Source organism: Chiroxiphia lanceolata, chromosome 5 (genome assembly GCF_009829145.1).
Source record: "Chiroxiphia lanceolata isolate bChiLan1 chromosome 5, bChiLan1.pri, whole genome shotgun sequence".
Classification (NCBI taxonomy): domain Eukaryota; kingdom Metazoa; phylum Chordata; class Aves; order Passeriformes; family Pipridae; genus Chiroxiphia; species Chiroxiphia lanceolata.
In genome coordinates, this window is record NC_045641.1 from 56559620 (window position 1) to 56582195 (window position 22576).

A 22576-nucleotide genomic window follows, 5' to 3' on the forward strand; every position below is an offset into this window, starting at 1 on the left:
AAGACTTATTTTAGTTCCTTGAGAACTTTTGCTTTCCAACGGCCACTGAAATTTACCTAAAAGATGAATATAAAGTTCCTTATAAGTTCCAGTCTTGATTGGTGTGTGCTTAAACTGTAAAATAAGCAGAGTGGAGGACGTTTCAAGATAACAGTGCTTTGTTTATCTTGTATCCATAGTTTGACCAGAGATTGCAGGCTTAACAGGTGGTTTAATTCGCTTGCAGCCACAGATAAAATTCTTTGTGGAACTGGAAGGAAGGATTGGTCTGGGGCATTGCTGTCCTTCTGGTGTGTAGTGAAACTGAAACAGATTTGGGTTTTTTCTGTCCACTCTCAGAGCAAAGCTTTTCAGAGCTCCTAGCTATGCAGAATATCATACACTATACCCAGTACTCATATTGACAAGGGCAATTTGCATTAGGTATGTGCAGGTGCACGCTGACTGAGACTTTTTTGATTTAGAATTGCTTAAGATTCAAGAGGATAAAGGGCAGAAATTCTTTTGTTCTGTAGTTAATTCAGAAGCCACAATGCTCGGTTTTAATACTGTTTTTAAGGACTACTTAAAACTGTTTACCAAAGAATGATCTTGCCAAGTTCCAAGCTCTTCATTTTAGACTGGCAAAAAGTAATGTGGATATAAAAAAAAAAAAAAAAAACCAAAACCAAAAACAAACAAACAAACAAAAAGCCAAGCAGCTAATGTTTTTAGCATGTTCTTCCATACAAAATAATTAGTTAATCCTCTGATGTTGCCTTAGCACAGTACTTGGAAAACTGCAACATGACAAGCCATTTTCAGAGAACTCCAAATGATTTATCATTTACTTTCCATTTTCTTTTCTTTTTTTAAAATAAACCTACGTAACACCTAACATTTGTATTTCTCAGTCTGTTTAACTGTCAAGGGTTGATAATTCTCTGAACTCTGTTTGCAAGATTTGTACATACTCTGACATACCAAGATCATAGAGATAGGGGAGTTTTTTTAGCTTAAATTCAGTTGAGAGAGGAATCATTGAGGCAATATCAGTTTCATAGAGAAAACTTTACCTGAATACCCTTTGCAGGCACAGATTTAGAAGACTCTGTGGGAAATCAAGCAAATGTTAATCCACACTGACCTTTTCAGCTGTTCATTGGACCACCTTATTAAAAACAACTATTGCCCCTTGTGGAGGATCAGGTGACAGCATGTCTGGAGATTTTTTTGGATCAGCTGTTTGTTTCTGTTTAACTTGTCTCTCAGTTGTATAGCTATTTGAGTTCTGGGCTGATTCTAACCCAGTGTTGTGTCCTGGGACCTGTAACAGTATATAAGCACACAAGATGCATACGAACCTTGTAAGCTACAGTAGCACTTGCCAGTTTTTCTCAGCTTGTGCAGTTTTGTTTTGCAGTTGACCAGAGGCTCTGATTTTGTGCAATATAAAATTATATATAGCAGGTTGGTTTCAATGCTTTGAAACCCATGTTCCTCCCTTTACTTTTCAGTGTACCCTAATCCCAAGACAAATATTTTTTACTAATGATGGAGACAGAGCTTTGATCGGTTTTCTGTACACATGGCTTTTGCACTCCAAGTTAGCCTCAGCATCCTGAAAGTTAACATTTTAAAAATACTAATGGTCAACTAAACTTCATTTCAGTAACTCTGAAACAGTCTTTAATCTTTCCTTCACTGAAAGGTGGAGCTACATGACCGGGCCTTTAAATGCCTCCATATACGTGAACACATACACAGGGTATAAACTGCCAGCAGTTAGGTACTTTATAGTACTTATTCCTCAATTTGACATGTATCATTCAGTATGGGTGCTGGTACAAAGTACATTTTCAAATAGTACACACAATAAATCAAGATATTATTACTCAATTATTTTTTATAAATCCTCTCATTGGGAGATCAGTCATTTATAGTTACAGTCGAGCAAACCAGTTCAATTAAAACTTTTGTAAGAAGTTTTGGAAAATTTGGATCATTTTCCTTTGTTCTCTGTTTTTCACTTTTCATACCCTGCATTTCCTAACTCCAGCTGGGAGAAAAAGTGCTGCGTTGCACTTTTTTATGTAGTATTTTTGGCCAAATTAAAAGCAGGAAGTACCAGAAAGTTCACAGTAGAGCATATTCTTGTGAGATTTCTTATCCAGCTTTACAGACCAAAACATTCAGATAAGATCTGACTATGTATTTACATTATTAATTTTCTGTGCCATCGTCTGGAAAACTTGTATTATAGACACTTTATGATAAATGAGATTAATTCTTGAATATAATTTAGTGGGGGTTCTGAGGTAATTAAGGTGGCAAGATAATTCACTTAAATAATTTAAACAAGCAGCTCCTTTGCCCAACACAAATTTACACAACACCTATAAGCTAGGAACTGAAAGCTAAACCCACTGAACTTTGTAGATTAGCCCACTGTCCTTCCTTTGGGAAAGGTGAGAAATTGCCAACAACACGTCAGCGCTCCAAAGCATAGTATGAATCACAAGTTGTTCAGTAATTCAAGCAGTAGAGACAAAAAACTTTTTTATACTATCTCAGTAAGAGAGTAATCATGATGTGCTTTTGACAGCAGGTTATTAATAAATATGTTGTGAAAGTAATAAAAAAAAAAGCTGCTTCAGTAAATAAAAGAATTTTATGTAAACCTGAGTAATAGAACTAAGTGCTCTAGGTAAGCCACCATTGTTTCTGTCTGTGCATTTGTAGAATGCTTAACTATAATAATTTGGAAGTAAACTGAGAATTTTGGTAAATTTTAAACCAAAATTGGCATAGCATATTTGGGGGTTAATCTTCAGAGTATTACAGTAATTAGTGCATCCTTATTCATCTCATCACATGAGAAGCTTTCCACTCATAGCCTCAGAATATGGTAGTTTCTTAACTGCCCTGAATTTGGGGGGGGTTATTAAATGTGGCAGTATTCAGATGTAACCATGGAGAATTTTCACCAAATATTTTCCTCACTACAGTCTGTTTGGATTTACTGCTGTAAACAAGGACTCCAGATCACCCTAATTTGTCTTGCCTTCCAGTAGTACAAAACCTTTGAATTTAAATGAAGCAAAGTTTTACCTAATAGATTGAACTGTTGGTAGTCTTTTGTACCAATGTTATAACAAACATCATCATTCTAGGATTTTTTCGTTGCTTAGCCTAGATTCTCCAAAACTTAGCCCACACATCAGAACTGGGAAGTCAGTGTGCAGTTTGACATCCCATGCCTTTTCCAAAGGATAGATTTTTTTCAATTATTCCTGGCTAGCATGAGAGTCAATGACAGTTTTCATGGAATAACCCAGTAAATACTACTTCCATATACTGTTTGAGTTGGTTTTACTTACAGATGCAAGTGCGTGTAATGTTCTGTCTGGAGCCACATCTCTGGGGATTTAAAGGTCATTTCTCATCTTTCATTCACAGTTAATCAGCTTGGGGTGGGGGGGGGTAGATGCATGTTCTGTATGCAGTTGCCAGTCCTCACTCTCCATAGAGGCAACATGTCCTCAGATTTCTAATGACTTGCTCTTTAATGGTTTTGATCCCAATCAGTTGTCTGGCCATCCCAGAGAATAGATGTCTTAGGTCATAGAAGACCTGTAGAAGATGCAGAAATTATTTAATATACAAGATGGGGTTAAGTATACTTTCTGTTCAGCTCCCAATCTGTTGTATGTAACTGTAGAACTGTAGACATCACGTTCAAAATTTTATTAGCATAGATGGCAGACAAATTGGCAGTACCAGGAGTTCAGGTCCTGTTCCTAAGCTTTCACTGTGCCTATCAATTTCAGCCAGTAGAGCTCAATCAAGCACAACACAAAAAATCAGATGTGTGTCCCAACGAAGAAGTACTTCTGTTGCCTTTCTGCTGAAATGTCACGGATGAAGTTGCATGAGGTAGCAGAGTTAACTGTATTTTTGCTACCAAAACCAGCTAGGTCTTACTCTGTAACCCTGCTCACCAGACTCTGGTGTTCAACGAACACTTTGGCTGATTTGATTTGTGAACCAAGCAGAAAACAGACCCTCTAACAACTAGTTCTCCACCAAGATGGTGACTGGAACCACCTAAAGGGAAGGATCACTGTGTGCTATAACAGACAAATGGTGAAATGGGCATATGTAGGGGGGAGAGAGAGGCGAGAAACCCTTTCTGATGATGCAGTGCACTGGAGGGGTTCAGCCCATCTTCGTATTGGGACCCCACTTGCAGTCCTTTGAAACTGTTGTAGAGAAAAAGAATACAAGCAACCACTCTAAAATTAGGAAAAAAAAAAAAAAAAAGAAGAGTTTGGTTATTTTACAGTTAGGGAATTTTTCCAGAGGAACACCTGAAAACCTGTGGTCTAGTCCCCATTTCCTTGGAGCCTGGTACCTCTGAGGTTCCTTGCCTGAAAGGAACCTACTCCCTGAGCATGAGGATGAGCTGAAACCAGTGACAGGTACTGCTGAACAAAACAAAAACGTTGCAGACAGGCCATGCTTATGCTTACCTGCCCCTTTTTTTCCTTTTCTATAAGCATTAAGGTACAGGAATCATTTATAACATTATTGCAGCCATGTGTTGGCCTGTTCAGAAAAAACCAAGGTCATTCAGTTCTCCTTATTTTTATCCCCCACATTCGAAGCAAGGCCCCTCCCCACCCAAATAATGCATACGAGCACAGATGCGGTTTCTTCACTGGCTTTTCTCATTCTTTCCTTGACCTTTGACCACAGGGGATGACACTTTATCTCCCCAAACAGCATTATCCAGGGCCACGTCCTGAGGCTGTGGAGTGCTGTGAGTCAGTGGGATCCTCAGGACCACGCCAGCGGCTGGGACCACTGACACCACACAAACTCGGGGGAAAGCAGCGCGTTAATACTTAACGAGCAGCTGGGCCACGGCGGCTCCTGGCCGGGACTGCACTTCCCAGGAGGAGCTGCGCTTCCCAGGAGGAGCCGCGCCGGGAGCGGGCTCGGCCCCGCCCCGCCGAGCGCAGGTTTTGTTTCCGGGCCGAGGGGGTTCCGGGGTGCGCGGAGCGGCTGCGGGTGCGGGGTCTTCCCCGGCCCCGCGGGGATGGACGAGGACGGGCTGCCCATCGTGGGCTCCGGCATTGACCTCACCAAGGTACGGGCTGCTGTGGCCCGGGGGTGCGGAGCTGTCGCGCCTCCTCCGCCGGCGGCGGCTGCGCTGGCCCTGGTGCTGGGCGAGCTCCGTGTCCCCGCCTGGCCCCGCTGCCCGGCCCCGGGACCGCGGGCGAGGGGAGCTCCCTGTGGGATGAGGGGCCGGGGCCGCCCTGGCACCGCCGGCCGAGTTCCCCCAGCGGGGACAAGCGGGAACAAGCGGGCTCTTGTCCTCAGCCGTGTCTCCGGGGTTCACTTTTCCAGTGGGTTTTGCCGCAAAGTCTGCGGTAGCGTTATGTTTAAAGACTAAGCCGTTTCAGTCGTCTATCTGTGAGCCAAATCCCGTGCAAAGCTGATTATTCATGTCTTTTATAGGTGCAAAAACTTTTTTTTTTTTTTTTTTTTTTTAAAAACTTTGTTTCCCAAATACTGAGCATAAAGACTGGGCAGTTCAGTTGCCCCAATGGTCCTTCCATCCTCTGTGCCACCCCACAGGTTTCTGCTAAGGTCATAAGCACTGTTTGACTGGTTTTGTAATCACAGAACTGAACTTGAGCAAACCCAGCTATACAGGTGCACAGGCTGAAGACTTGAGATAGTAGCACCAAAAGTGTCAGAAAAAAATCAGGACGTTTTAAAATTGTTCACTCTGTTCACAAACTGATGTTCAGTGCAGCTGAAGCTTGGCTGCGAATATTTTTCCTTGTGAATCTTTCACTTCAGCCAATGACAATTGCATAGGCAAATTTCCTCTCTAAAGGTTAAGACTTAAAACAATTGTCCATGGTAATTAATCCTGAGGCACTATAATTTTATATATAAACTTTTGCGTGAAAGATCCTGATTCCAGTCTTCTGTAATGATTTAAATAAAAATGCCAATTGTCTGTTACATTATGGGCACCAGACCTTTTTTTGACAAACTTAAGATTCTACCTTTTATACTGAAAAGTATGTGAGTATTGGATCTCACTTGGAAGATAATTTTTGGTAATTTTAGGGTAGTCTGGGCTTGCAAGTAAGAAACAGTATGGGTAGCCACTAAATACTGAGACACGACATCACTACACTTTATTTTTGGTGATGCTGTTGGTTGCATCTGAATATTAATATGGATGACCAAGTTTGCTTTTCCTTCTTAAAATTCAAAAGGAAAGATTGTAATTTCCTCACCGATTTTAAGAAACATTAACACAGATTTTCAGGAAATTTCACAATTTCATCTAAAGCCGTTTTCCTAAACAAGATAACAGTCCTTCATTTATGTAGGTCTTGTTGCTTTTTCTATGTATCCTGCAAATTCTCAACTGTCATGTTAGTAGATTTTTAGTGGCAAGGATTTGTATGAGTGCACATATATATATCTGTGTCTTAAAAAAGGATTTGTATATGCAGGCATTTATAGCAAGCACACTTAAAACAGATTTCCAAAATAATTTCTTCTAAAGCATCGGCATTTTTTTAACAGATATTTGAATCCAAATCTGAAAATTGAAATAAATCTGTGTAACCTAATTTTCTTACATTTTTTGATGCAGGTTCCTGCTATTCAGCAGAAAAGAACTGTAGCGTTTCTAAACCAGTTTGTGGTTCATACAGTGCAGTTTCTGAACCGCTTTTCTACTGTTTGTGAAGAGGTATGTTTATTATTTTCCCAGCTGTTAGTTTTTACAATTAAAAAAATTCTAGAAATGAGAACCCTTCATTTAAATATTTTTGATGCAGTAACACTGGTAGCTTACAACAAAAAAAAACTAGTCTGCTTTCTATTCAAGGTTTCTCTTGAGTAAGTGCTTAAGACAGATTTTCTCCCCCAAGGAATCCACATGAACTGTTGATTATGCCACGTTCAATCCTGTTTTCTTAAACTTTTGCATTTGGCACAGTCTTTGAACTTTTTGATACATGGAATTTGTTCTGAGCAACTTCATCTGTATCTATTGACTTGTTATAGAAAAAGGATGCCATATACCTATGGTGCATCAGAACTTACTTTCAGATTTTACCACCTTTAATTAAAAAGGGTGATACTCTGAGCTCTGAATGTAAATAATTTTGATGTAGAAAAAATGATGTTTTTGGTAACTGGTTAGTATAGCTTAACTTCAGTTTGCTTTTAAAAAAAAGAGAAAAATAAAAATATTTAGGGCTAATTAATTTTTGTGGTGACTTTAGATTCAGTGGAAATATAGCAGACCAACAAGACTAGTATTGTCCACTGAATAAGACAAGAGTGCTTCCTCCCCTGTAGAAAGGGTGTTTTCTAACGTGGCTTTGAGCTTAACCTTTTTGTCTTTAGTGGTTTTTTTGTAACTGTTCATTAGTTTATTCAACAAAGACTTCTATACAGCCCTAGCCAGCTGGGCTAGGGCAGCAGTCAACTCCAATTAGACTAAGCCGTGTAATCTGAGAAATTCTGTTACTTGTTAGTAAAGTTTAGAGCCAGACCCGTGACAAGTATAAAATTTGGCTACTGCATCAATATATGGTGCTTCAGAGGAGAAAAAGTAATTTTTCCTAGATTTTTAAACTCCTTGTAATTTGGTACATGGGACAGTGTAACCACCTAATGATGCTGTTGTCGTCTGTCCAAAACTCCGTTGTCACACAATCTCAATATTGCCTTTTACATAGGCACTCTGGAAATCAGAACACAGATATTTAAAGCCACTTTAAGCATGGAGCAGGGCTGTGAAGTCCACCTAATAAAACAGTTATTAGCTAACCTAAAGAGACTAAATAGTTGCTTTATAAACTCCTTGAGAAGTTTTTTGTGTCTATGAGGTACCAAAGTGTTTTTAATGTGAAAGGTCATGGTATAAGTCAGCAGAAGCCAAGAAATTCAAAATTAGGGCTGACACCATCCTTAACTCTAAATTTCTTGGCTCTTGTCTAGTCAAATAGACCCATAAAGTTACATAATTGCCTTCTCTACATCTTTCCTCCCCCTTACCCAGCTACATGTAGGGCACATAGTTCCTTCCAATAGGAACTAACTCCTCTTCATGAACAAAGGACCATCTGTAAACAAGTCAGTGCACTATCCAAAAAGACTAACTCCTGTCAGTCTCCTTCTACTTTTTCTAGCATATTGGCAGAACTGTCTTTTTCTTAGGGTGTTAAAGTTCTGCCTCAGAGCCAGGCAGAATCTTGCCAACATGCCAGAAAGCTGTCAGTGGTACATATCTGCCAACCAGGGTGCTAGCCAACTTCTCTTGGACAGGTCTGGTAGAGTATGGTAATGATTAGTTAAAAGACTGACAGTTCTTATAGAGTAATTTAGAAAAACTTGAGTTGTATTTAAAAAAGTGTCGAAATTTGATTGAGGTGGACTTGGAGCATATAAAGTGTCTGGTTAGTTCTGATTCATTGTGCATTTTGACTGTACAGACTTCTAATTATCTGCTGTATTTATCAGATTTTCTCTTTGTATTTGCTCTGTTACATATGCACACATCACATCTTTTCATCTTCCACATTTGGAAAAAGCTTTGAAGAAAGATCTTTTGATAACTATGAGAGTACAGTATATGTACCATTAGTCTCCAGTTCCCCAAAGGAATACCCTGTTTACTTTGGCTTTCTTTTGTACATAGTCTGTCTTCATTTCTGTCAGTCATTATTTGGGAAAACTAACTGCAGAGTAAAACTATTTAAAATCTGAACCACTGTAGCTACTGTGCTAAGAAGAGTTGTCATTGCTTCATTTATTTCCTAATGTGATCATCTCATTTACACTCTGCCTCCAACAGGTAGAAGACAACAGTGATTTTTTATATCTAGATGCAAACTGTTTTATATGTACAATTGCCTAGGGAAGTGTTTTCACATCCTGACTGTTTCCTGTTGTAGAAATTGTCAGCACTCTCTCTCCGTATTCAACAGATCGAAACAACACTCAATATTCTCGATGCAAAGGTTTGTACGTATATAGACTTTGTCTTCTAGCAGCGACAGCCTCCTAGATTACATAAAATAGCTTCCTTTTCGTAGTCTGAATTGAGCAAATAGGGTTTCAAAATGATTTGAAGGAGCTATTACGGAATCCTGATGTCAAAAATTCTCTCTTTTCCTGCCTTGCTACTTATACCGGGTAACATTTGAACGTGTAGTTGATAGGGAAGAAAGGAACCATCAGCACATAGTAAAAACGTTGAGTTTGTTAAGCATATGGAACAGGAAAGGAGCACATGGATCTTGAAAAGGCAGCTGAACTATTTGGTACCTTACTTGTGTTGATTTTATTGCAATGTTTGTTTTTAAGAAAATGGAGAGACGTTTTCGGATATTCTGATATGCAGCCTGTGTTGCAGAGTCACAGTACGAGATAGCATTTGCTAGCAAACTCTAATAAAGAAATTTTTGCTCCATTTATAAAACAGAATTATCTTTGTATGGGCTGCAAGGATTTCAACTGGTCTAAGTAACTAGATAGAAGCCTTGTAAGTCTTTGATGTTGAAATGGGATCTTATGTGAATCTAAGCTACTGCAAATGTGTCAGATGTATCTTCTTTAGCTGAAATGACAAAAGGATATAATCTAGGGTCTTATATAGTATAGAATTTCCTAAAATTAAAAAAAAAACAAACCACTAAAATCAAAATCCCAAAGACAATAAGCCACCCACTGTGCTTTTTTTAACCAGTACTTCTTTCAGTAATGAGGGAGGCAATTTTGGTTGGCTTTTCTGGGAGCAGGAGTGGGACATTTTGAAGCTGTTCATTAAGATCTTTGTGAAAAAAATAGTGTAATAGTACGAACAGTGCTTAATAACTCATATCAAAATATTTATGAATTATCAGTATTGATGATTTTTACAGAATTCCTCATAATCATGTTCAATAGAATTTTCTTCAAATAAATATGCAGTGTGTTTAATACCCACTCTCAGCATTCCCTTAAAAAAGAGTGAAATATGTAGAAAATTGAAAAATTTGTAACCAGTCATCTATCTGTTAGGTGATAGAGCTGTTCTTGTCATGATTTCTTTCACTGTAGAAGTAGCAGAGATGGCATGGCTCTTGTGTGGTTGGTAAGTGCAGCAGCAAAATTCTGGGAAGGTGTGGAAGCCTTTCCTGTGCTGCGACCCTGTGTTAACTGTGACAGCTCCAATGGACTGTTTTGGATTTTCTATTGTGGAAGACACCTGAATAGAGAGATTTTGGGGTCTTTTTTCCCCAATCAAAATACCAAAACTAGTGATAAAGAGCTACAGTTTTACTAATGTAAAGCCTAGCTGAGCAATATATGGTAAGCAGCATGCTGCAGGTTTTATGGTACATGTAAACTTCTGATGTGCTCATTGCTTATTTGGTGGTGTTTTATGCCTTCAGTTATCCTCTATTCCTGGCCTAGAAGATGTCAAATTTGAAGTGTCCAGTGCAAATACAAATAGTGTAACAAATGGTCCTGTGGCACAAGCTACTACGGATCAACAGACAGCTGTATCACCTCAGTCTGGAGTAAGTAATGAAGCATAGCTATATATTCTATATACAGTCTATAATATATTCTGTATATTATTCTCTATGTACAGAAAATGCCAACTTATTACAAGCAATCAACATAAAGATCCTATCCCTGCAGTTAATTTTGTGTTGTTTTGGGGGTTTTATGTGTATGGATAGTTAGTTTTTTAATCCAGACTTCAATCCTGCGATCACCACTTAACTAAGTGAGGCTTTTCGGCCCATTTGTAGGTGGACTTCTTTTCCCAGTTTCCCCTTACAGTTTCTTCTCAGGGAATCTTCAATCTCTGCTCATTCTCTTAGTTGGTGGAAGTTGCTGTGGAGCAGCAGTAGCAGGAGTGCTCTGCTGCTTTTGCCTGCCTGTCAAAGATTATAACTCTGATTTGCAGGCAGCAGCATGAGAAACAGAATGGACAGCACTGTGTGTTTCAGCCATGTTAGAAAATGACTCACCATTATTTTATTTTCTTTAAAATGTTCCTCCTCCCAGATATTAAAGTATATAAAGTATACTTAAGTATATAAAGTTCAGATATTTCTGAAAGGAGGTTTCCAGTGCTGCTTTCAAATGGTCGGTTTTATAGTAAAAATACAGTTTTCTGTGTTCCTTTAAATAGTAGTAGAACTTCTTGTCATTTTTCATTTTATTTAAATTAAATACTTTCAAGGATTCTTTGATTTCATTACGTTATCCTTTAGATAATGATTTATACTAAAAGGTAGAGTTTAAAAGTTACATGATCTGTATGAAACATTTGTTAGGGGATCAAATAAATATTTTGAGGAAAAAATGCATTGGACTTCTGGAGGAGATTTATAGATATAATCCTTAAAAGTATTTTTTTATGAAAGGAACACTTAGATTTAATGCTGTGTTATTCACTAAGTACGATTTAACAGGGCTATGAGAGGCTTTTTGATTTTTCATGTATTGTTCAATAACTTGTAATCTTGATGAAGAAGAGTTGCACTTTACCTTAAATATCAAATTTCATGGATTGAAATCTCTTCATGCACCTGGTCTGTACAACCTACCCATTAAAGGTTTTTTTCTTCATATACAGCAGAACAGTGTACAGGAAGAAGGATCACAGAAAACAGAGGTAGTTACAGAAAATGTCACAACTGTGGCCAAGGATCCAAGATATGCCAGATATCTCAAAATGGTACAAGTGGTAAGTCAGTTCTCGTGTCAGTCTTTGGCTACTCTTTTATTTTTAGGTGGAATGTCACACACAGCTGTAAGTGAACATTTAATGTCTGAAAACATATATTGCAGCAGTAATCTTTAAGCTAGGATAACATCACAATATTTCTAGCACATCTTCTCTAATAAATGAGTTAATGTCATATATTCCCTCAGACAGCTCCTGGCAAGATATTTCTATGAAATTCTGCTGATATACTTGTGAACTGAAGGTGTGAAATGTGTAATGCAAAGTGATATTAGCTGGAGTCACAGAAGATGCCACTGAAAGTGTAGTTATTCTGGCAGAATTGGAGTCATTCCCTACCTACAGACATGATTACAGTTTGGTTTTGCTGTAGGGTACAAAATACAGCTTTGCTAGTATAATCCAGAACAGGAGTACTTCATGTTTTTGTAGAGACTAAAATAGAGATACAATGATTGCTTCACTATGTGGTTCCACTTCAGTTTCCTGTTATTCACGATGCAGGTTTTGTTAACCTCTTTATTTGTGTTCTGTTCTACAGATAAATAGGAAAGAAATGAATGTAATCTCAATATTTACACGTGTGAAAGCTAATGAAGGAATGAAAGGATGAATGGGAGACTATTCATGACATTTTTAAGAGCTCTTTTTTTCACATCCACAAAATTAAAAATGAGATTGGAAACAAAGAAAATAACCTGTCTTTATTTTCAATCTGTCAGTGGAAAATTTCCTCTATGATACATATTATAATTCTGGAAAGTATGACTATGTCATAGTATTAGTAAAATGTTAAAACTAACTTCTCAATTTCACTCATTCTTCGGAGAAATTATTACAATTGGTGTGCTTGGTCTTTTGGATGATGTTCCAGACCTTGTTTTTCACTTGAGTCACAAATTGGCACTTTATGGGTAGCTTGTTACAAACCACTTGGAAAATTTAGCAAGTAGCAGAGTTGAACACTGTGTTAGTGTACTGATTTAATGCCAGACTTCAAAGTCAGTGTGAAAGTGCTGGATGGTCTAATTACTTTGAATTTTTTGTGACTGTTAGAGGAGTGAGATCTCACTTTCCATATTTCTCCTTTGTACTGGCAGTTCCTGGTGACTCCTGTGCCAGTTGTAAACAGTGCGGTAGGAAAGTCAAACTAACATACTACAGTTTAATGTCTGTTTTTGTATTTGCCAAACTTGTCTTCTCCTCCAGTCAAGTATTTCAGTTGGTGTCATTTATTTGCCCAAATTAAGTTTCTAGCTGAAGATTTTTTTGAACTGATGATTTATTTATTGCTCGCTATATTTGTAGTGTATAAGAATTAGCACCATTCTGCACTGAAGGTAGTTCTCATTTTGATGGGGTGCAGTTGAACATACTAAATTCTTACTTTTTAAAATATACAACAACAATATTCAAACAAATCTTTAAAAAGCAGTATCATATTTGCTAAAATAAATGTTCAGAATGCTTCTATTGACAGTGGGACAGGAGCAGTCTGCGATTTGAGATAAACTTCATGTTTAACGTACAAATAGTCTGACTTGATTCTAAACACAGAAATGGCTGTATAGATGCCAGGACTCTGACTGGCCTGATAATAGATTGGTCCTTGCTTTAAAGGACTGAAATAAAAACCAAACGTGGAGAGTGCACCGATCTTCAGGAATTTTTGTGCGCTATGCAAAACTAAAACCCATATTACAACAAGATTGCTACTTGCACTGTGGCTTCTCCAGGACATGCACGCTTCCTGATCTGCAGGATCTGTCTGGGAGTAGGGCTGGGGTGTGCTGTTGAGTATGCAGTGACTTGGATTACTTCAAATCTTAACTAAACAAGACAAATGCCATGGAAATTTAGTACTGGCTTGTCGGCTGGAAAAGTACACACGTGCCATTTCAGTGGACCTGTATGCTCAGTGTAGTTAATCTTTAGATTTAAAATAGGTTTCTGTTTCATTTTAGTAAGATTTAGCAGTATTAGAATATTAGTATTAAAATATTTTTCCAGATTAAGACTTATGAAACCATGAAGGATAAAGTAATTGTAATGCCTTGATTGTATTATAAACAGATATAAGTACAATCTTAATTGTTTTCCTTTGGGGAAAGAAGTCCACTGTTAAAGGGTATTTTGATTAAACTTTGCATTAGTTTTGTAAATCCTTGATATATAAAGGTACTGAGAGGTTTTCTTCTTGCAGATTTTGATGCACACAATGTTGGAATAAAGCACTACTCCAAGTGTCAACATAAGAACAACCCATTCTCAGAAGTTCCTGTACCAAGTTCCCTTTGACTGAAAGCAAATATGAATTTTGCTTTGCCTGATCTGACTCAATTTCATTTTCGCTTTAAAAAGCATTAGTACAAGATGGTTTATAGACATACAATCCATACTGTCCATGTCTATACTATAATAAGCGAATTTTTAAGCTGTCATGAAATATTCAAGTGAATATTCAAAATATTCACCTCCATATTGTACATTAGCTGTGAAATACGGAGAAGTTCTTTATTTTTTACCATGCATTTACCATGCAACTATTTGAGTGACTTTTTTGCTGATGTGCCTGATAGATTGCTGTACTATGTACCTGTCTGTGTGCTATTCCAGAATGTTCATGCACAAGTCTTGATTGTGATTCTTACTGTGAAACTGCACAAGCAAAACACAGTAAGCAGCTACCTTAGTATGCACTTTGCCAGGTTAGTTAGTCAAGAGCACCACATATTTCTCTGGCTGTCCTTTATTTTATCACTGTTTTACTTACTTTTGGACAAAAGTTATTTGTTCTATGCAAAAAGAGTCCTACACTACTTTTCATTTGGCTTGTGAGGCCTCTCCTGCATTTGCTAGAAGAGCTGTAGCTTTGTGCCTTTCAAATCAGAAATTGTATCCTTCTTTTCCACCCCAGCTGCCCACCCCCCCACCATATCCTGTATTGGCATGGAGTGATCCAGATGGTATTTCTGATGGTTTCCAACAGGAGATGGCAAAGCAACAAGTTGCCTTTGAGGGGCTTTAGTGGAAACATAGGGGCAGTTTATTGGAATGTATCTCTCATAAGATAAAGTGGGTCTTGGGTATGTGATCCAAGATGATGGGATGTTTAGGTGTTGATGAATAAAATAAAGTGCAGAAGCTGTGGAATGACTTGCAGTGAAAGGAAGGAATTTTTTTAACATGTACATAGTTGGCTGAAATCTGTCCCCAAGTCATAGAAAATTTAAGCCTGACTGCAGAAGCATTTGTATTCAGACAAGTCACTTTTAAATTGTGCTTCTGTTCTCATGTCCTGCTTGCCTTTTTCTGCATGCTTTTTAGACTTTTCCAGTTTTTCACACTGCCTTAAGGTATCCTTCTGGAGTGGTAGCAGATGCACTTTCCTGCTTTTCCTCTCTCTCTTGGGTATACCTTCAGCATGTCCAAGTCTTCTTTACCTTCCTAGCACAGCTGTCCTGTGATGTCTTTGTGCTACTTTGTGCTTTCTCCACATTTTTATCCATACAGATAACTTCACCTTCCTGGTTTTGTCTGCATGATATGCAAATATATGTATCCAGACTTGATTCTCTCTCTGCGACTTTCTCTAGATGTTTTGCCATAAATATAAAATGGATTAAAAGGGCCTTTAATCTTAATCATTCCTTGCTTCTAGATTCATACTGATGGCAGCTAAGATTATCATTCCATCTTCTTGTTTGACAAGTGACCTGCATAAATTCGTATGAAAGTGTGGCTTAAATGAACCTGTGTAATTTAGTTCACCGGTTTGTGTCCAGCAGTTTCATGTTATTCTTCCTCCTGCTACACAGGGTGTTCCTGTAATGGCAATACGAAACAAAATGATTTCTGAAGGACTAAATCCAGATCTTCTCGAGTAAGTAATTTGTACCTTTGTGTAGGTCTGGTGTGCAACATGCATTTAAAAAACTTTGAAAGAAGTGTGCTTAGAAAAGCTTGCTCAAGATGTTATGAGTCTAAGTTATCAGCATTAAAACAGGTTTTGAAGTCTTCCATGAAAGGTTTTTTTTTAGCATTTTACAGGCCTGAAGAGGCCCATCATTATCAAAGGAGAAGGGATATAATCTCAAGTATGAGCTATCTTTTCAGCATTGTCTAGTCCGAGGCATGTCCCAGGATATACAGAGACTAGAATGTACATGGGTCAGTACTGTACCCTCCCAGCAGCAAGCTGCAGGACTTTACCATCCAGGCTTAAGAGGATATGAAAGCACTTATTCCAAGCCAACCAGAGGTGGTGAGATTCAAGGAGAAGGATATAGCAATGACAGTGTAGCATTTCCCAACATGCATTTAGCAATGAGAAATCAAATAAAATGTCAGTAGCCATTTTCACTACACTGTTTAGGGTGTGAGGTTTTTCCCAGATGTTTTCTTTCAACACTTCAATAACAAAATGTCAAAACTGTAGACTAATAAGAACAAACTCAATTTTTTTGCCGGATGCATGAGAAACAGCACAGTTGTTTCCAGATTCCCTCAGTAGATGGAGTGTACAACTTGACTTCAGCATTGTCAGTGTAAATTGAAGTCAGCAGTTTGAAATTTTGGCTGTTGATTGAGTTAACCTGATGTGAAGACTACTAAGAATAGATACTTATTTTCAAAGCTACTTGTCATAGTGGCCATAAACATTAATTTTAGGATTATTTTACATTTGACATTTAATTTAGCTTTACTGTAATATTTCACAGAATTTGTTAAATAGATGAAAGTATTAACTGTCATTCTTACATTATAGCCACCAAACTGTTTGAAGCACTTTTACATCCTCTTCAGAAACTGTCAGTGTATTAGAAAGTCCATGTTTCCTTTCCAGTGAAGTCTTTTTACATTTTGTAAAGGCTTATTCTGAAACTAGCAACTTGTTTAATAAAATAAACCTGAAGTATCATCACATGCTCAGTCAATTTATCTCCCAGCTACTTCTCAGTGTCTAAATAAACCTAAAATAGTTATTCCTCAGTTGGTATTTTTTATTGATTGAATGAGAAATAGGAAAAAGAGCAGAAGTAAGACCCTGTGCAAGTCTGAGGGTTATCAAACATGGTTTTTCTATGTGTGTATTAAATGTGTTATATTTTTTACTCGGCATTTCAAGTCCATACCTTTCCATAAATGCTGTTGTTTCTTCGTGTTTGAGTGGATTTTTGTAGTAGATTAATAAAAGGTTAAAATTTCAAAAGCTGTTTTTTAAAAAATTATCTGCTTTCGGGTTTTCTGGTTTGGGTTAAGACAGAAACATGCTGTATATTGAGGCTTGCAGAATATGTTTGGTCCCAAAGTCCATCTTCAAAGATTCTGTGCAATAATAATGCTTAGTCAGATTTTCTTTAAAATGTTATGGGTTTGAAAACTGGTTAAAGAAAGCTAATTATTTGGCAAGGTGCATAATGCAGAATATTTTAAGGCGTCGAGGGTGACCATTCTTTCAATTTTCTTGCTTTCTTGTCTCGATATTATAGAGTTCTTTTTTTACGTGTATCTTGCCATTCACACCACAATTCTTGGGTCTTCAGGTTCCTTAGGCCTAGTCACTCAGTCCCAAAGAAAATTAGGAAAATCTGCATATTGCTGTGGGCTCACTCACTTATTGCACATTCTCCCATCTACTTGCCAGTGACTGAGCATGGGTTTTGTGGCTGTAGATATGCTAATTCTAATAATATGGAGTTGCTTCTACTCTTTTCTTTTGGCTGTTCCACTTCTGTTATTGCTCCTTCCTCAGCTTTTTACAGCATTTGGTAACTGCCTATTCTGTCAAGCTCCCAATTTATTTATTTTTAACTTCCGTTTCTTGCCCTTCCTCTCTTGCCTGCCTTCAACTCCAGAAGAGTTCGTCCACCTCTCACAAACTAAAGGAATTCAGTGCCATCTTCCTCTTCTTATTAGACGAGAGTTTTGCACTGTTCTCTCCAGATCACATGTCTTTGCACAGCTCTTCTGTTTTGTCATTACCACGGCAACAAGGAATAATATTGTGAAGTGGTATTTGCATGAGAAAGCAAATGCTTTCTTAATTTGTTTTAGAGGTGTGCAGGGGAGAGGGAGAAGGCTCTTCTACAGTTCTTTAACACACTTCTCATCTTTGCACCCAAAGTGTTTAGAAAGGTACTTTGAAGGTACCTTAGGGATTCACAACAGACAAATTATAATAAACAGAACTAAAGTTGGAAAAGAAATTCTGAACCCCCAAGATAAATAAGAACAGGATGAAAAATATAATTATCAGCTCAGTTTAAAATGCAATATTTTATCCAAGAGATGTTAACTGTCGTACAGGAAGCTGGTTTCTCTGACTATCATTCTTTCCCAAGTATAATTATTTGTGTATATTCTACCTTGTTTTCAGAATTCATCAGGCTCAGTCTTGCTCGTATGTCAAACTCATTACATACTCAGAAGGGAGACTCCAGAGAGCCAGCATCTTCAGGCAGTAGTGTTAGTTACTCTTTAGATGGCTTGCTTCTTTCCCCTCCATCTCCAGTAGATTCCCCAAGCAAATGTTTTGCCATGATATTAAGATCCCTTTTAAATATTCCCTTTAAAACTAAATACAAGAGGTTCGATCATTTGTAGTCCATAAAAATCCCATGGCTGTTCTTGCATGTCAAATTTAACCCAATGTTCTAGCCAAATTCCACTGTGAGTAATTCTTTTTTTGCTTCTCTAAATTATCCCTGCAGTTTTAGTTGGATACAATATTGTTCATTTCCTGTCTTATTTTTTCATGTACTATTTACACTGCTCAGTGGTGTACAGAATGTTCCTTTCAGCCCTAGAACCTCTGAAGATTGAAAAAAATTGAATTAATCATTACTGCCTGCTTTCAACTCTTTCTACAAGTGTTTGCCACTTCTTAGTGATCTGTCAGTACTTCAAACAACCTCAAAGGTGTGCATTCAGACTGATGTCTGCAAAGTTTTGATGTCCAGTGAGTTACAGTTTCTAGTGTTTATCTTTCAGGTGTAGGTGAAGCAATACCACTAAGGTGTGAGTTTGTGAACCATAAACAGTTAATGTGTTAAATGTTGTGGAAATAAAGTGTATGCAGTTGTAGTGAAAGCACATTAGCTTTAATGCTAGGTTGCTTCTGTTCTCAGCTGGATTTGCAACACAGAATGTTTTTGTTGCCTGCAGGACCCCAGATGCCCCTGTGCCTGCTTGGGGAGATGATGGCAAAGCAGAAGACAGTTCTGATAGTGAATCTTCATTTAGTGACTGAAGAGACTGATTTCAGCCTTTGGAAACCCCTGTTAAGTGCTCATGTGTTTGGAGCTTTAGCAGACAATGGTTTTGCGTGGGTCGCGTGGGTGACGTGATTTATCCGACGGTGTTTTTAAGAACTAAGACACCCTGCGTTCTCTTCCAGAAAGTTTGAACAGGCAGCATGTTTCAACCTGAACCTTTCCACTATGAAAATGAATCATGAGATCCTTGCAGTTTTTATGCTGCATAATTTCAGATTCATTTCTGATTCTTCAGAAATTACTTCATAGAACTCTAAGAATTCCACACCTCTAAACCTCCAAGTCTCTAAAACTGCATTCTGATAATTTTTAGATTTTCTTTGTAAAACATTTAACCTAAGTTGCTTTCTTTCTGTCTCATAACTTACAAGTAAAGTAACTTTTGAGAATGAAATTGTTTCATTGATGAATTGTACTTTTTTCCCAATATACTATATCTGCAGTGACATGACAAGAATTACATGTAAGTCAGCTATCTTATAGTGATTGCAAATCAGTGATACTCTGTTTTGAGAGAAACTAAAATACAAGTGAAAAAATATTAAAACCCAATTTGAATCTATTTTCAAAGCATATCCTGCTATTCAATGCCACCGTAGAATCTGTACAAAGTTGTTAAAGAAACTCCTACTTTGTAGAAGAGTTATGTATCGAATTCAGCTTGCAGTGTTGTAGAAAGCTACAAACATTTCAAGACTGGTTTGAAGGTGATGCTGTGACAAAAGCAAGGGACTGGGTGATTATTAATAGAATACCAAATTCTCGCTACTTGTCCACTGTCATGTGGGTCTGTTGAAACCACTTTCTGGCTGCTGTTGGGCTTATTCAAAAGAAGCTCTGGATGAGTAGTGTCCATAGGATGAGGAATCCCCTCCAAGTTGGTGCCTCTGCTGATAATTTCAGCAAAGAATGTAAAATTCAGTTTGTATAATGATAAAACTACCTTGCCACCTCTTGATGTATACATTGGGGAACAATATAAAGAAATGCACTTCAAGCCTGACTGGCCCTGAAGACTCCTCTCCAAACTACCATGAGTCAAAAATGACATTTCATTAAAGAATCTTTAATATAATTTGTTCCACATGAAATTCTTCACAATCTATTTGAATTCCCCAGATTATTTTGACTATACCAGAATGCTGTGTGCCAGGCAATCATTAATTTTCTGGTATTTCACATTCTTCTGAGACCAAGAAAAGACTAAAACTGAAGCTAAGTATGTAAGTTTGTTAGCCTTATGACTGAGTCAATACCTTCTCTCTTAGATACTTATGCCACTTCAGTGGGTTAGCTGCCTTTTTTTTTTTCTGTAGCTTAAACATGGCTCGCATCTGAGTCTAGCAGACATATTTATGCTCTCCATAACCTGTAAATCAGAGTAATGCCTGAATCCCTACAAAAGCATATATGCACTAGAGAATGTCTAGAGATGGTATTTCACTGATGGGTTAATTATTGAACACTTAAAAACATTCAATAGTTAATACTTGGTAAAAGTCGACAGATATTAACATATTAGCAATAAGTATTTCAAAAGTAAATGTGATAATGTTATTTCAGAAAGTATGTATTGAAACACTGGTGACTTTCTAAAATCTATATTTAAAAACTCATTTAAGGAGTCTGTATAATTAAAGCTATACTTTGTAAACCAAAGTTGTGATTCTATTTTATTCCTGTATGTTGTTCTAAGCAAGATAGTGAAAATTCTGCTGAAATCTCTGCAATTCATGTTTCTCCAAAACTAATCATGCTGAAGTTACATCAACCTGCTACCTTGGGGTTTGGAGTTTAACTTAAGCCAAGGTGGCACTCTTGACTACAGGAGTACTGTAGTCATACAGTCATACAGTCATCCCATAAACACTATTCTAACAAGCGAATTTAAGGAAGACTGAAATTATTGAGGACTGTATGTTCAATACTTTTAAACTGATGTGAACCTATGTAAGGAAGTAGCATGGCTGAAAGAGTTGACTTGAGACATAGTGGTTAATTATTTTTCTAAAGAAGTAAACAAGGTTACTAAAAGACATTTAAGGAGGTATAACTTCAGTTGTTTAACATTCTGAAGAAACTTTTTGTGTAAAGGAATTTTAGTCGGGAAAAAAAAATCTCTCTTTTACATCACTGCAGATGTACATTTACGAGGAACGAAAAAGAGAGCCTCTAGCCAACAGTCACTTGTTAAATAAGGGATAATTAATTGGTAGTTATATATGTCACAGAATAACAATTTCATTATTAGGCGTGGTGAATTTAACTGCTTAAGACTTTCAGGGGTTTTTCCAGATAGATTTTTACTTTGGAATAGTGGAACATTGGTAATTTGCAGAAACATTAAGAAAAATCTTACCACTTTGTCTTACCTCGCAGTTGAGTGGTGGCACACTGCACAGAAAAAATCCAAATGTCTAATTGTGAAGAACCAGAGGGAAAAAAAAAGATAAAACCTTCCCTTTTTACATTCAGTGTATCAGCAACCATAGTGCCAACACTACCTTCAGAACCTCTGACCACATTAGGCTCTTCTGTTCCTGCCAGCGTCATCTGCTGAACACATCCCTCATCCCTTTACTTTTAAATTGTAGCCAAATTCAATCTGAGATGTTTCAGTTTAGGACACAAGGAGCTATTAAGTGTGGGAGGATTGGTTTGAGACTGAATTATGTCAGCTGTCCTAGTCCTCCTTGATCTACAGCAGTTTTCTAGTGAGATGGTGCTAACGCCGAAAGTTGGAAAGTCCTTAACCACAAGCTAAATACTATAAGCAGAGAATATTCCAACTTGCTCATTATTTGCCATCTCTTTTGGAATAGAAGATGGAGGGAGTGTTTCAACTTGGCTGCACAGTAATCAGATATACGTAATACTTTCAAGGGAAGAAGTCCATTTTTTAAGAGATTTTTATTTTTAAAAGCTTCTAAGAGCAAAGAACTTTTAAAAGATGCAGTATGCATTAAGAGATGTCAGTAAATACACATCTAATAAACCCAAATTTTGCATGGATCTGAACTCATCATCTGGGGCAATATTACAATTTGTAGGCATGAAAACTACTGCAGTATGTTGCTGGAAAAACTGTTGAATGCATCTGTTAATGGTAATTATGTACTATTAGTAAATTCTATATTCAATGTTTAAACAAACTCTTTTATCCCATCACCATATTCCTCATTTTGAGGGTGAACAGGAGTGCAGAATGCATGAAGGTCAGTTTCTTAAAGGCATTACAGGCATTTTAAATGCACGTAGATGCCCTTAGACTAGATGTATATCTGTATTTACATAAGTGAAACCTCAAAAAACTGTCAAAGGCAAAACCAACATCTGGACATGATAATAACTTTACAGTGAAGTTCTGGTTTAGCACTTGTAATTGTAATCATTAATCTGTTCCCTCTCAACTCCTCTGTTCAGCTACATTTGAAAAGAAAATTGATGGTTCTTTTTCCAAGCTGAGTCTCTTCCTCTCTCTTGTTTTTCTTTCCAGTGTGTATTATTTACACCAGTGAGTAAGTGTATA

At 37.4% G+C, this 22576-nt stretch overlaps 1 protein-coding gene across 2 annotated transcripts; it reads left to right on the plus strand.

Annotated features, from left to right (window-relative positions):
• Nucleotides 1-4940: 4940 nt before the first annotated feature.
• On the plus strand, nt 4941-20706 carry WASHC3 (WASH complex subunit 3). Of its 2 annotated transcripts, none has more exons than XM_032688946.1 (7): nt 4941-5131; nt 6665-6763; nt 8979-9044; nt 10461-10589; nt 11660-11770; nt 15589-15653; nt 18938-20706. In XM_032688946.1, the coding sequence occupies exons 1-7, from the start codon at nt 5081-5083 to the stop codon at nt 19020-19022; spliced, it is 606 nt and encodes a 201-aa protein (XP_032544837.1). In that variant the 5' UTR covers nt 4941-5080; the 3' UTR covers nt 19023-20706. The 2 variants fall into 2 exon arrangements, with proteins under 2 accessions (XP_032544837.1, XP_032544838.1); XM_032688947.1 differs by having other exon boundaries at nt 5010-5131; nt 11663-11770.
• Nucleotides 20707-22576: the final 1870 nt, after the last annotated feature.